Here is a 15,056-nt window from a genome sequence, read left to right as displayed (position 1 = left end):
AAACAATGGAAGATGTGATGATCAACTGAAAACTGAACTTTATACGACGTATATTAAGAGACAAACAGTCTGTATTAAGATAAATACGAGGGAAACAAGCAGATTCACAAACAACAGTTGCCACACTTTCACAGTACTTAGCATACATTCCGTGCGATAAGAATCGCAGTCTCAAATACAGTATAACCTCCGAATAGCGGACACTATCGGGACCGAGACATTTGTCCGCTATTTAAAACTAAATATAATGGATGTCCTATTTGAAAGGTCTAGAGATTGTAAAAGTCCGTTAAGTAGAGGTGTCTGCTATTCTGGAGTGTCCATTAACGGACACTCCAGAATAGAGGACTACGGTTTTTACTGTACTATATTTTATCCCGACAGATGCCTCGAAACATACAGATCCGGTCTGTTTTTTCCAATGTTAACATTTATAAAATGGAAATCGGTAGGACACATACTGTATATGCTACAGTTAGATTACTCCAAGAGTTTTTCGTGGGTAATCCATTTCTGTTTCTCGCCACCCGGCCGACTCCATTGTGGGTCTCGCTCAACACAAAATATGTATGAAATAAAGGATTTCTACTATCCACAGTGTGGAGAGTCAAAAATGTAAAAAATAGTATATTATGTAATTAGTTTATAATATAGGCGATTATGGCATGAATGGAAGTTTGGCACACGAGCGGAGCGAGTGGGCCAATTCTCGAATGCCATAATCACTAATTATAAACGAATTGTCATATGGTATTTGTGGTTAGACTACACCTATAACACTATACTTATGGAACTCAAAACCACAGTGTTTGTGGCACGGATGCCACAAACACAGTGTTTATACATGATTTTCAGTTCCATAAGTATAGTGTTATAGGTGTTAGACAACCACAAAGTCTATTATGTATTTTTTTAAATCCAATAATATGTAGAAACATATTAAATAGCCTAATTTCAGTTACGTTTTCCATTGGAATTTGTTTGAACTTTATACTATTCGTATTTCTGTTCAACAATGATAATACAAACAAATAGAAAACTGATAAAAATGTGTGTATCAGTAAGCTGCGAATGATAAAATTGGATAAATATCTTTGTATATATAATTAGTATAATCACAAACACAGTATCATAAGCAGACGATGATATGAATTAAGATTAATCATTTTAAATTACAAAACGTTTCACATTTGGGTTGCAATAGGATAAATTCTCATCAACGATTACTTGTAATCATAGGTAAACAGTAATTGATATAAAATAACATCAGGAAAATTTTTAAATAATTTTATGTAAGAATCAAATATAAAAAGAAAATGTGAATTTATACATTAATCAAATTGAAGACAAATCTGCCCAAGAGGGACCACCATTTATTTTGCGCTCCAGACTAAAAACATACACATATGGCGACAGGCCTTCCTTTTTAGGCTTCATGTCGCCAAAGGTAAAAAAGTCCTTTAAAAAACACAAACATCCAGTTAAAACTAGGAGTCGGTGACGTCTCCTCTTCAACCATCTAGCCAGTGGGTGTTTCCGCTTTTTTTATCTGCTGGAACCAGCGCTGGAAAATGCAAATTTTAAAGCTGCACCCTGGCGTCGGTATTTTAAAATTTCTTTTTGTCGATTTTTCCGACCGATGGCGAGATTATTATTAATCAAATTGAAGACATTTGTCCGCTATTTAGAACTAAATATAATGGATGTCCTATTTGAAAGGTCTAGAGATTGTAAAAGTCCGTTAAGTAGAGGTGTCTGCTATTCTGGAACTCTTTTTAAAGGTAAAAAAGGACTTTTTTACCTTTGGCGACATGAAGCCTAAAAAGGAAGGCCTGTCGCCATATGTGTATGTTTTTAGTCTGGAGCGCAAAATAAATGGTGGTCCCTCTTGGGCAGACTTGTCTTCAATTTGATTAATAATAATCTCGCTATCGGTCGGAAAAATCGACAAAAATGAATTTATACAGTTTATTTTTTTTTTACTCTTTCCATTCTGTAGATACTAACAGGGCCTTAATGATAACTTACTCATCAAGGCTCAATTTCTCACCGATCCTTCGCCCCATTGTGGGCAAAGCCATTAAACTCTAGTACGAACCCCTTTCGTACAAAATCTATAGTAAATTTATTGATTAAAATAAATTTTCGTTATTGCATTGATTACCCGTAACTTTCCAGCTGTTATGAAATTTTATTTAAAAATTAACTTTTTTATTATTAATTATAATAAATAAAATTATGCGTGGCGCCATCTGTTTTAAGATTTTGTTATAAAAAATCTTTTTATATTATATTATTATTATAAAACTGCAAAATGCTTGATTTTGAGGGTTGTTATGAGTTCTGTACATCATACTTTTTCGCTAGCAATAGAGTCGTGCTGGTCATCTATCTAACACCTTTCAGAAGCGAATTTTTGAATTGAAATAACGTAATTTTCAACGCAAACCGGAAGTTCATATATAGTCATTCGGGTCTCCTGTCCCCAATCTTTTCACATCTGTTATCGACGTTCATCTATCTAACTCCGTCTTCGAGATTAAGGAAAGACAGGCGGTAAGACTGACGACAGTGAGAATTTATCGGTCTACAATTTTTCAAATTGTAGCCGAATAACGAGTAAAATCTTCATTAAGTCTGACCTTTCTGAAGATGACATATGACCCCCTCGAACTTTTATTTCAATTGTACTCACTGATACGTTTTTATAAAGTGACTTTCTTTATTGTGGGGGAAAGGTATAGGGGAAAAGGTATAGAGGCCACAACTACAGTTCTGCACACAGAAGCCGGACCCTAATAACGCTCCCCCACATTTCAGGCATAATCTTTCGTCAGTTTGACATATGCTCAATTTCTTCCATGATATCGACTCCAAGTGATAAACATAATATTCCACTGAATATTACTCGGGTTCATAATGGAATTTATTACGTATTTGGCGTAAACCAAAGAAGAGATATTCAGCCAAACTTTATATTTAAGTGAATATTTGACTGAGCATCAATAATAATATAGCCTACATTAAAACAGTGCCCCATGTATAATTGGTCCTTAGCAGCGAATTCACAATAGTGAAAGAAGCATCTTCTTATTTCATAACATCAATTGGAACACAACACTCAATGAATAATGTAAAAAGAGAATTGAATTTTATTTTTAAACCACGTTAAATGAAAATCGTGTGGAAAAATCCACTTAAAAATAAAACTGTGACTGTTAGTGAATGAAATATTTGCTAGACAGTGCATCAACAGCTAATATTCATGTTCCTGCTTGAAACTACGGTGTTTGTTCTCCTGTATTCGCCATCAAATAAATTATTTGTATTTGTTCACATCTCTTCAATTCATTCAAACAAGTTCGTTTCGGAAGAAATCTTCAGTCAGAATGGACAGTTGACATTATTGCTCCATTTATTCTCCCTGTTAATTATATCAAGGTCGACAGTATTGTATTTTTATACAATACAGTTATGTATTATGAGACCGTAAAAAAATTTTTTTTAATATCAACAAACTAAAGTGTGAATATTAGATAAAATATTATAGAAAAGAGCAGTTTTATACATGATTATAGCAAATCTATAGGCTATAAATGAATCATAAAAAATATTAATATAGACACGAAGTTTGGTAAATGATTGTATTGTTGCGATTTCAATAATGCGAACAAAGTTAGTATTTTCTAACAATATTTACGAAAGTTAATAATTCTTGAGGTGCTTTCAAGTCGGAATCGTCGATATAAACGATGAATCTAAACGATACGTTAATGGTAATTTTACCGTTATTTATTTTAATGTATGCTCCTCTGGGGCAGAACTCCAGAATAAGTGCAAAAAAGAAACTCACGAGTGAAGCAAACTGGTTGACCCTCGGTTCCGCAACTGAGAAACGGGTTGCTTACCATCAAGATTTACCCAGCATGATGTCTTCACCACAGTTTAAAAAATACGGTGGTGTGGTTGTTCCCCAAACTAAGTCAAAAATTGAAGGATTGGACTGGCTCGTGAGACCGACCCGATTTCCGAAACAGCAAAAAAGCAAAGAATTTCAAATGGACACGGATAAAGATCACGAATTTGAGCGTAAGCAAGATGTAACGGGACAGAACATTTTAAAAAGTTCAAGAATTGAACTTCCGAAGCCATCTTCATTTATAGAAAATTACCAAAAATACAAAAAGTCCTATTTTATGAGAAAATATGCAAGTAAAAAGCTCGAGCAAGAGAAAGAAAAGGATCGTGTGGAAAAACCGAATGAAAATGTATGGTTTTCGAAGATTCGTTTTAAAAATCGTCTTAACCGGATGTTAATTGGTCCAATCAGACAGAAAGGCGATGAAAAGAAAATATCAGAAAATAGAACTAGTTTGCAAGTGAGAAAAAAGCTTACCGAGCAAGAAATGAAAATCGTAACGAAAAAAATCGGCCGTGCCGTTTCCTCGGTACTGGTTGCATTCGTTATAGTATCGTTGGCATTTCTACTTGTTACTGCGTTCGTGCACGTTTTCTCTAGAATATTTCATGGAAAACCGTCTAAACGAGAAACGTACGAAGAACCTCGACGATCAAAACCCATCTTCTTCGTCGATATCGACTCGTCTCTGCACGATGAGAGCGAATCCGAATCGTTTATTCGCGTCAGTTCGGACGAGGTTCGTAATCAAACTGTATTGACATTGGAAGAAACACTGGAAGACGAAGGTTTTGAAGAGACATCTCCCCTTTTGTCTCCCAAATCAACATCCCCAAAATCTGAAAAAGATAAATATCATTCGTCTTCTTCGAATGGAGCCGAAACTGTACAGATGACGGCCAAAACTAAAAGTCCCGCTTCCGGTAGCGTAGAAACCAGATATAGCTCTGCATCTTATGCCAGAGACTCGGTTCAGAAACAGGAAGAAACCCAATTAGATAACAACGACAAACACCAAAATAGAAACAGTTCATACGAAGAGAAGATTTATAATTTTCATAAATCTTCCGAGGAGTTATCCGAAGTGGAAGAAATATCGCGCGCTTTCTCGAAGACGAACGAGGAAGCCGATACATTGCGGGACACGGAAACACTGGAAGTCGATAATTCCAGTAAGGAAAGTGGGTCAGAACAGCGCCCAATTAACAAGTTTTCATTAAACAATCAAACACAAGATCTGTATACGGTTCATACTATTGAACATACGAACTTGTCACCGTCTCTTCAAGTGAAGAAAGAAAGCTGCGAGAACTCGAACCACGTTACTCATGCCGGAGATGCGTACAACAGGTCGTCTGTGGATCGTGGTGTAAACTTCAAAGATTATTTTAACAGAAAGTATATCGTCTTAAGTGGACCGACTGGCAAACGATCCGAGAAATTTCGAACGGAGCTTCGCGCAATTTTGGACAAAGCGAGCGAAAATTTAATGGAGGAAAAAGAAGATTTCGTGAAGGAACGAATTGATTCACGAAATCGAAACAAAGATTTTGTCTCCGAGAATAATAAACCGAATTGTCCAGTAAGAAGACAAAATGCAGACATTACAATAGGCGAAGTCGAGAATTTTAATTTTAGTTTCTCTCGCGAAAAAGAAAAGTTTACTCGTTTCGTGGATCTCGTAGACACGGATGACATTTGGGAGTAGAAGCGCACTTAACCGAAGACAAAATTCATTTATTAACTCTTAAATACATTAATTTCGTGTTAATTTGTAAATACATTATTAAAGCCTAATTGATTATTTTGATCGAGTTAAATTTAAAATAAACTTTTGTGTTGTCTTTTTAAAACAGATAAAATCACTCCCCTTTGTACATAGTTCTAGTAATTCTAAGCTTTCGAATAATCCTCAGGAATTTTTCGGGGGGTGGTCCGTTCGGATATGTCGGGCCCCGTCCCTCACCACCCGGTCGCCCCATTGTGGGCCTGGCCGAACCCATAATGGGCCTACTAAAAGAGGCCCTCTTAGTGCCCACAGGGCGGAAAGAGTTAAGAAAAAAAAAAAAAAAGCTTTCTAGCTGCCAAGAGGCACGTTTCTGTGCTCGTCACGAGTACGACTGAGACTGAGCCCACCGTGGAGATGGCAGGGAGGCATGGACGTAGCCAGGAAGGGGCATGGGTGGGCACGGCCTCCCCCAGTTAACCTGGTGCCCCTCTCCAGAAAATTATGGCCTGGCCCCCACGCAGTTAACCTGGTGCCCCTCCCCAGAAAATTACAGCATCTACTAGGCCCCCCATAACAAAATCCTGGCTACGCTAATGCAGGGAGGCCCAACATATCACTCCCATAACGCTGTCGAATCTGCCCATCCCAAATTACATAATCGTATCATCCCTTTAATTCTATTGATAAGTAAGAAATAGCAGTGTTTCTCGACCATTTTAAGCCCAACAAGGAGTGATACAAAATCAGAATTAAGTTCATTTACAAACAATAAAAGATTGTGCCTTAATTGAAATAACCTTGTTAGTACTTTGCCTGTGGAAAGCCAGCAAGTTTCAGAATGTTGCAGATGTTGTGTATACCAAAAATAATCTATTATTTAACGGTGGAGCCTTAATCAAATTAACTAGCTTTACAGCATTGTCTAGTACAGTTTTAAATTGTGGTAGGATTCCTCTGGAAACTAATGCTTCCATATGCATGCTGGAGGTTAACACCTCCAGCATGCATATGGAAGGCCAGTGGATACCAGTGGGGGCATTGTTCGGATGAAGCTTGCGCCCAGATAGGCAGGCCTAGTGGAATCGTTTCTAAGGTCAAGGAAATAGCTGCGGATATCAACTGGAGACATTGTTTCATACGATTGTAAGAAAGTATTTTGCATGTAACTCACCATGGAAGTCAATTGAATAGAAGAAGCAGCAGAAGGATGTCAACATGTCAGGGAAACTTATAATTACATACATGTGCTAAATATATATACAAAGTACCATAATTTAATAAATAAAAATGTACGGATCTCTCAATTCTAAATACAAGTTCCAACACTAATATGACACAAGTTTAGTTGGAAATATTTATGGCAGCTCTATGATAAATGATGCATAGACATTGTTAAGTGCATTATACCATTTGTTTACAACTCTATAGTAAAGGTTCATACTTTATATTTGCCATATAAGTCATTCTTAGTTTGGAGAGTTAATTTTAGGCCTAAAAAGTTAACTTAAGGTCCAGCATATACAGTATATATTTGAATCCCAAAGATCTCTGACGTATGATTTATTCTCGAAATTCTTTGCATTAATTCTATTAAAATAAAGTAAGAAAAATGCTGGCATATTTCTACTCTTATTACAGTTAATTTATTTTTATTTATTATTTACATATCATATTTTGTGCTATGTTAAAAGTTCGGACAAACCGTCCAGTTTGTATTCTTCGTCGAATGCTTCGGGCAAACGTTTTTCCGAACGAGGAATAATTTTTATTTTATCGAATTGCTTCGAACTTGCTTCCTCTTCTGTCACTTTGACATTGTTTACTGCAGCTTTCAAACCAGAGAAAAACCTAAATTAAAATTACAGTAAATTTAGCCAAAAGTTTTTATAGTAAAAAACAAATTTTAATATAATTTCTCCTACCTTTCAATTTTCTTTTCATTTTCTAATAACTTATCATTTCCTTTCTCCACAATATATGATAAATACTAAAAGTAAAAACATTAATTAGAGTAATTATGAAAGATCTAAAAACCACTTCATTTGCTGATACCACTTAATACTTTAAGAATGTTGTTTTATTGGTTTTCTAAAAACACATCGAAGCTTTGACTTTTTTCTAATGTGTGAAGGAACACTGCTACCATTTTAAATTACAAAGTGTGTTATATATTACCTGAGAAGTATGTGACGTACATTACACCAACTGATAGACTAACGGTTTTGTGTTCTGCAAGTCACGAAGTCGGAATCGTTCGTCACTGTGCAACACAAATAACCTGCAAAAGCTGTAGAATTGTGGGTGCCGAGAGAGGAGTGACAACAGATATACTGTAGCAAGCATAGAAGAATTTAAGCATCGATCGAATGACGTGAGATGAAAACATTGAAAAATTATAATGGGCAAATTTACAAGTTCTCTAATAATAATTAGCATAATTACAATATTTTAAAATGATAGCATTCTTTTTGGAACACCCTGTACATATATTATTATTCCTAGCATATATATATATGCTTGGGAACAATATTATATATACAAGAAATTACAAATTATGTGTGACTGATTACTACGTGGAAGATATCACAGATAAAGGCTATGTGGCCGGCCAAAATTTCACTGTTACAGATGATTCTGATGTATGACAATGCAGCCAACATCACTAAGAGATGAGAAATGATGTTCCTACCCATAATACTAATGATAAATTAAGAGAACTATAATCAAACTCAGATTCCCACAACAGCAAGATAACATCTTACTGAATGACCATGTAACTAAATATGACTTATAAATGGTGTAACATACCCAGAAATCCTGACGTCAGTGAGCACCTGGTGCAGGTTAATAAGTGGTTAGTAAGACACCAAGGTGTATCCTGGGGGAAGTTACAACTAGAGTGGTTTCCCGTTGCCTTCTCTGGTGTGCAATGTTACACAAGGGAAAATGCCTTTTGGGAGGTCTTGTAAGGGAAACTGACCCCTATTCAGGGGTTACAAACATGGAGAAAAATCGGAAAACTCCACATGGCCAGCCCGTCCGAGCACGGCGTGAACCCGCAACCGAACCACTCAGCCACTGATGGGTAAAGTACAGTACCATAAAAAAATTGCAAAAATATTTATAGAAGCATAGAAATTTCTGAGTAATTCATTCATATTTAGTTTATAGTTATAAATACAATTAACTGCCATTTCTGCCAATGTGAAAAGCATTAAAATATAAATATATTCTGCAAAACTCAAAATATAAGAATATGTATTTACTTACATTCATTCTAAAAAAAAGAAATTTTGAAACTTACCTGATCAGAAACTAACATGTTTCCATTGCAGGATACGGGAACTTCTAAACCATGAGTACTTCTGACTGCCTGAAAGTTAAAAATTTCTGTTTAAATAAAGATATTTAAGTATTAGAAAATTTATAACAAAAATTTAATCATAATAATTAATAATAATCAAAATCTAGTCTCAAAAAAGTCAAATGTTTTAGACTCTGCAATTATGGTTGTTTAATTTATATACACATTAATTAAACGAGTCTTAATGCTTGTTGGGGTCAAACCTTGACATTTCATACAGCCTAAAATATTTAAAATTTTTGAAGCTTCACATAAATTGCAACTACTTTTAAATCATCTTTTAATAGAAATTTTTATTGAATATTCTAGATCAGTGGTTCTCTACATTTCTAGTGTCGTGGATCCCTAAAACACCCTCACTATGGTGGAGAGCAAACTCTCGCATAATTCTGCAGAACCTAAGGGGTCTACTGACCACCAGTTGAGAAACACAGGTTTAGATGAATACTAATTTTTGCTATTCAAATGATATTATCTTCATCATCATCTTAAAATCTTCATTACAACAAGCAACTTTTCTATTAATATATATTATAATTGTTCAATTCTAAATTTCCAATGTTTTGTCAGAGAATTCAAATTGGACATTTTGAAATGCAATAAAGATTTTAACATATTTAATAATCCAAACTATAAAAATACTGAAATCAAACAATTAAATAAGGCTACCTTAATTGGTAACGTAGTCCGATTTAATGTAGTAATTGTTTGGCTTTAAGATGTGATAATCCGAATTTTAACAAAAATCGATTGTCGATGTCATCACACTTACTCAATAATTGTTGTCATCAAGAAAGTATAAGAGGAGAGAATCTCCTCTTATACTTTCTTGGCAAAAGCGACACATTCCCAAGATATGCTGACCTCTTAGCTGGGCGATATCATACTGATATTGAATTTGACGCCCAAAGAGTCAGTCGTCGCCTGTTCCTCTTGAACTAAAGTCTTCAAAAAAAAATTTTCTGTCTGTGCAAAATTTTACTCAATCGGATTTCACCCTCGAACAATGGCATCAGTGAGGACGAACCTTTCAGACGATCTCGACCCAGACTTTCCCGATCCAGAACTTTCTGAACTCTTCGAGAACGGACTCCTTAATCTCAACGAAATCTATCATCACTTTGTGGACATCCTCTACTCCAGGTATTTATCAACTCGCGAACCACTGTAAACTCTCTCTCTCTCTCTCTCGAGAATCGCAGAAATATCTGGACCTATTTTAGCTCGATTTATTATAACTCGTTAACAATATAAATTGTATACAATGTATTTTCCTTTACAAATAAACGTTAACCGGGCATCCGAGTGATTCACTTCTGGGATGCCATCTCTCAATCCTCCTCCATCCCGAATCCAATCACCTGTGCATGCAGCCGCTCGCGTGACCTACATTTTTATACCGAATCAACACGTCGTCTTGGCTTCCGTGTCAATCGGGACACGGTGGTGTCAATCCCGACAAGGCACTAAAGAGTGCCGACCCTCTGGTCACAAATATAATCACATATATATGTGTTTATATACATATTTAAAAATACAGTGAAACCTTGTTAAGTCAAAATTTAAGAAATCAAAAAAATCCAAAGTTTAAGTTAACAAATTTAATACCACATCTTCTCAAATTTTCCTGTTGCTGTAAATTTCTCATTATCAAGCCATTTCTCAAGAATCTGTTCACAGAATTATTACAAAATTATATAGTTTATGCTGCTCTTTAGTGCATTAAGTGTCCCAATCAGAACATTGGTAACATACAGTATCAGTAAAAGAATGTCAAAGCAATGTACTAATGGCATGGTGTTGTGTTTGGCATGAAGTCTTAGTGTTTGTTTATCTTAATCATCTCTATGATTAAGAGTCTTACTGTTTGTGTATCTGTATGTAAGAGAAAATGGAGATCATGAACCTAGAAAGCTAAGAAGAAAGCTAGAAAATAGGCTCAAGTTAAAGGTAGTAATAGACCGTAGTATAAAACCTTACAAAACCCTATATACTGTACTTAAAATCTGTACACAGCTTCAAATTAACAGAGTTTGATTTAGTGCAATTTTACTATATATATAATTAAAATTAAAATTTAACATTTTAAATCGGCTTACCAACATGATTTTCCCACTGTTTCCTAATGTAATTCCAGAATTTCTAAATCCAGATGCAATGCTAACTGTAAGCTAAAAAAAAAATTTATGAAAACATATAACTGTTAATTTACAAAATTTTAAAAATATTTTAATTATTTGTCTCTATAAGACAAGGTGTATATAAATAGCTTTTGAAATTTGTTTTGAACAACTTGGAAGCTGAAACATGCTATTTGGTTGATACATAAATTTGTGTAGCTGAAGTTGATTTCTTGGAAGCAATTTATAATGTATAATGTCCTCTATATTCCATCATACACAACATTATTTTGGGAGAATGAAGTTCAGGCACTGCTGTGAGTTCAGTCACTCTTTCTTTTTCTTCACATTGATAAATAAGCACCTCTCTAATTGCCTGTAACAATGGGGAACAAAGAAAATTGCCAATGGTCCCAAGGATAGAGATTTCAGCAAAGGAAAGTGTGAGGTCTCTGAATTCGTGATTTCCAAATGTCAAAACTTATCGTATGTGGGGTGAAGGAAAGTGAGGCAAATAGCTGCAGTGACAAACAAACCCGTTTATTTACACTAAGTCTTACAATCTAGTGTGTCTTGCGTGTCTTGTCTTCTGGTTGCTCTTGATGGTTCAGTTGTTGGCCCCGGGGCAGACAGTTGATGCTCGACCGTGGGAGGTTGTGACGAATGGTGAAAGCCCAAAGTTCAATCGGATGGTGTCCACTTGTAGAGGCAGGGAAAAGTCTGGACAGTTGATTATAGTTGTTAGCTGGGGAAAGTCTGAACAGTGGTTGACACGGACAGAAGCTGGGAGAAGTCTTCACAAGGGGAGGCAGAGAAAAGTCTGTTTTGCCCTTGAGATCCAGGTTTTTATAAGATCTTTCTCCCCTGGATCTCCAGCTCCTGATTGGTCGGTTTCCTGTCTCTAGGCAGACGACCGAACATTTCGAGCTATAAAAGGTTTAAATTCGACACTGTGTTTTATTCCGATCAAGGGAATTTAATCGCAACTTGAAACCTCTGCTCATATTCAATTGTTTCGAATTCTTATAAGTCTGATACATAATATCAGCGCTGCATCTCCTTTTAAGGTTAAAAAAAGAACATTTTTCTCTCGATTAATAGTTTTAATATTTCCCGATTTAAAGTTTCCTTCCAATTTCTACGAGCATCAGAATCAAAAGCTTGATCCCTTGATTTGACATTTTTATGATATCAAAAACACATGAGCTCGAGTATCGCTCGGGCTTCACAAAAGAAACAAATGGCACTCATACTCCTGATCACAACATTTATGTATATGTTATGGACTGAGTGATTAATACACGCATTATGAACAGTGCCATAACTAGGGCGGTGCCAGTGGTGCCCAGGCACAGGGCATAGACCCTGGGGGGCGCAGAAATGACCTGGAACAAGTTTTGGGTCATAGTTTTGGGGCATATTTATAAATGCTCACACCGGGTGCATAAAAGGCTAATTACGGCGCTGATTACGAATAATGACAAACAAAATCGGGCATTGTAATAAATTTCAGGTGTTTAACATAATTTATCAAATTGACCGGTCATTATGAATACTGCTATCACCTAGTTGGGCAAAGTGATAACAATACGTTGAGGAGTGATCATTCAACATATGCTAGCCAATTAGCACTCGCATCTGAGTTGCGCATGCGTATTGCATTTAGTACTGAATTTTAAATTTATGCGACCAGTAGTTAATCTTGTACAACATTTTAATTTTACTAAAGACCAAGGTTATAGTCAATGCTGTTGGAAAATTGGTTGCAAATCTAATAGATGAAATGCTACAAAGAAAAAAATGTAATTCCAAATGTCATCAAAATCTTAATTGCTCAAATAAATAAACTAAAAAACATTTAACTTTTTATATAATTTATACCAAAAATGAAATTCTAGAAGTTTCCTGTAAGTTGATTTTTTGTTAATATTAGTTTAATTGGTAGAATTTTACCTACGTGCACCGTCATGGCAGCGGTCGCAACTGTTCGTGCTCCCGACAAACTTCTCCCGGAGGGGAGCCACTGGCAGGCTGCCGATTGTTTAATGTCACTAGTTATTGATTCACGGTAGTTCTTGAATACATATCAATAACTGTTAAACAATTGATGGCCTGCTGGAAGCGCCCCTCTGGGAGAAGTTCTTTGGGAGCATGAACAGTTGCCATGACGGCAGGCAATTTATGACACAACGCTGTAACAACTAGCGCAGGCGCACATCTTTTGAATATTTAAGTTTTAAATAAATAAATTCAAAAAATAAATTGGTTTGTTTCTTACCAATTTCTTTGCAGCTTCGAGTGAAATACATCTGACATGTAAAATAAATGGCTCAAATTTAAACACTGCAGAATCTTTGTGATCTTTAAGCGATTCCAACTGAAAATAATGAAAACATAAAAACTCAATAATACAAATATTAACTTAATTCTTACCTTACTACTTTATAGAGTTTAAAAAACATATACCACGTCATTTATGTTAACTTGATTGTGTGATACAAATAACCAATGACATCCTTTCTTGACTTGCCCATCAGAATTCTACAGATGCAGAATATAATTTTCAGTAATCTTTTCATTCTAATTCAAGAATCTTAACTTTAAATATGACAGACTTGTACAAATATGAAAGAATCCAAATACTTTTTTAAGGAAACCATACGTTTTTTTTACTAGAGGAATATTTTTGGGTCTCCAGCTTAGGCTCAGCTTTCACTCCAAACATCAGAATCAAACATAAGGTTCATGTGGTAAGTAATTTCACATTATGTATGAATGTTAAATCTAGAACATCACACGAACCTTATGTTTGATTGTAATGTTTTGTGCCGAAGTCAGGAATAGGAAGTCCAAAGACATTTCTCTAGTAAAAAAGAGTTTGATTTCCTTAAAATAAGCTGTCTTTACTGCATTTAGTTAAATCCAAATACAAACTCATTACTTAAGAAGTTGTAGATCTTCTACTAGATTTTAAGTAATAAATAAGCAAGATAAAATAATTTAACAAATTTATTTTATATTGGCAGCAGGATTTCTTACTAAATCATTGCTTTTCATTTATTATTTTTCAGGTTAAAATCGCTTGTCACAAAACTGTCAATTTTAAAAGGAATCTCTTACTCAAATATTAATTAGGATATACCGTAACTGGGATTGTGTTATAATTCATATTCAAGTACATTATCAAGCCTGATTTTTAATCATTTAACCCAGTGATTCTCAAAGTATGCCACCATACGCCACTGGTACTGTGGTGGATTGAGCTAGACATTTTTCTAAAATGGAAATCTATGTTGTTTAGCCATGGAAAGGCTTATTGGTTAGAGTAAAGGAACATTTATGGAACAAAATTTTTATGTACACCTAATCTCTTTCGTTATGTTACTGATTAGACAGAATATTTTGGAATGTACTTATGGTAATTTTTACAGAATAAGAATGGTCAGGGATATAGGTCTGTGGTTCATCTTAGTTTAAGTGATCCAAGGCCAACATAACTTTGAACATTGCTGCTTTAAATTGGTGACTTAAATTAAATTTATTGACAGAAAAGATGAATAAACACTTGCCTCTGGTTGCTGATAAACGACAATGCGACCAGAACAAGAACTTGTGGTACAATATTCGGTCCGATCGTTGATATAATCTATTAAATCGACAATATTCTTATCTACGGATCCTTTCCTACTTTTATCACTTGATAAAAACTTCTGTTTCTCTTTGCCTAAAGGAGAGCACATGTCATCGTCCATGTGACAACATACTCCATTAAATCCCTATCTAGGTAAAAATCCCTAAAGTTTATTTTTATCTCTTAAATTTATTATAGATTTATGATATAAAATACTAAAATATCAATATTAAAAATAGAAACAGGTTTATATTTAAATTTTATTATAATAACCTTAATTGCAATTAGTGCTT

The 15,056-nt window shown here is 35.0% G+C and overlaps 1 protein-coding gene across 1 annotated transcript; it reads right to left on the bottom strand.

Annotated features, from left to right (window-relative positions):
• Positions 1–7,268: 7,268 nt before the first annotated feature.
• Positions 7,269–14,916, bottom strand: LOC136987143 (tRNA wybutosine-synthesizing protein 3 homolog). The gene is made up of 7 exons (XM_067284819.1): positions 14,702–14,916; positions 13,599–13,673; positions 13,411–13,509; positions 11,112–11,183; positions 8,953–9,021; positions 7,571–7,635; positions 7,269–7,496 (listed from the first exon to the last, which is right to left on the bottom strand). Exons 1-7 carry the CDS (start codon positions 14,882–14,884, stop codon positions 7,328–7,330), a joined length of 732 nt encoding a protein of 243 aa, XP_067140920.1. The 5' UTR covers positions 14,885–14,916; the 3' UTR covers positions 7,269–7,327.
• Between the last annotated feature and the right edge of the window lie 140 nt (positions 14,917–15,056).

Source organism: Centruroides vittatus, unplaced genomic scaffold (genome assembly GCF_030686945.1).
Source record: "Centruroides vittatus isolate TY-2023 unplaced genomic scaffold, ASM3068694v2 scaffold_1478, whole genome shotgun sequence".
Lineage (NCBI taxonomy): Eukaryota > Metazoa > Arthropoda > Arachnida > Scorpiones > Buthidae > Centruroides > Centruroides vittatus.
The sequence above is the reverse complement of the archived record's forward strand: the minus strand, read 5'-3'. Positions and strand labels throughout refer to the sequence as shown.

Excerpts from the sequence above, each read along its gene's own strand:
- LOC136987143 (XM_067284819.1), bottom strand. The coding sequence starts at position 14,884 with ATGGACGATGACATGTGCTCTCCTTTAGGCAAAGAGAAACAGAAGTTT. Across the intron at positions 13,674-14,701 it reads TCGTTTATCAGCAACCAGAG|AATTCTGATGGGCAAGTCAA; the intron begins GCAAGTGTTTAT and ends CTGCATCTGTAG. Across the intron at positions 9,022-11,111 it reads ACAGTGGGAAAATCATGTTG|GCAGTCAGAAGTACTCATGG; the intron begins GTAAGCCGATTT and ends TTTAACTTTCAG.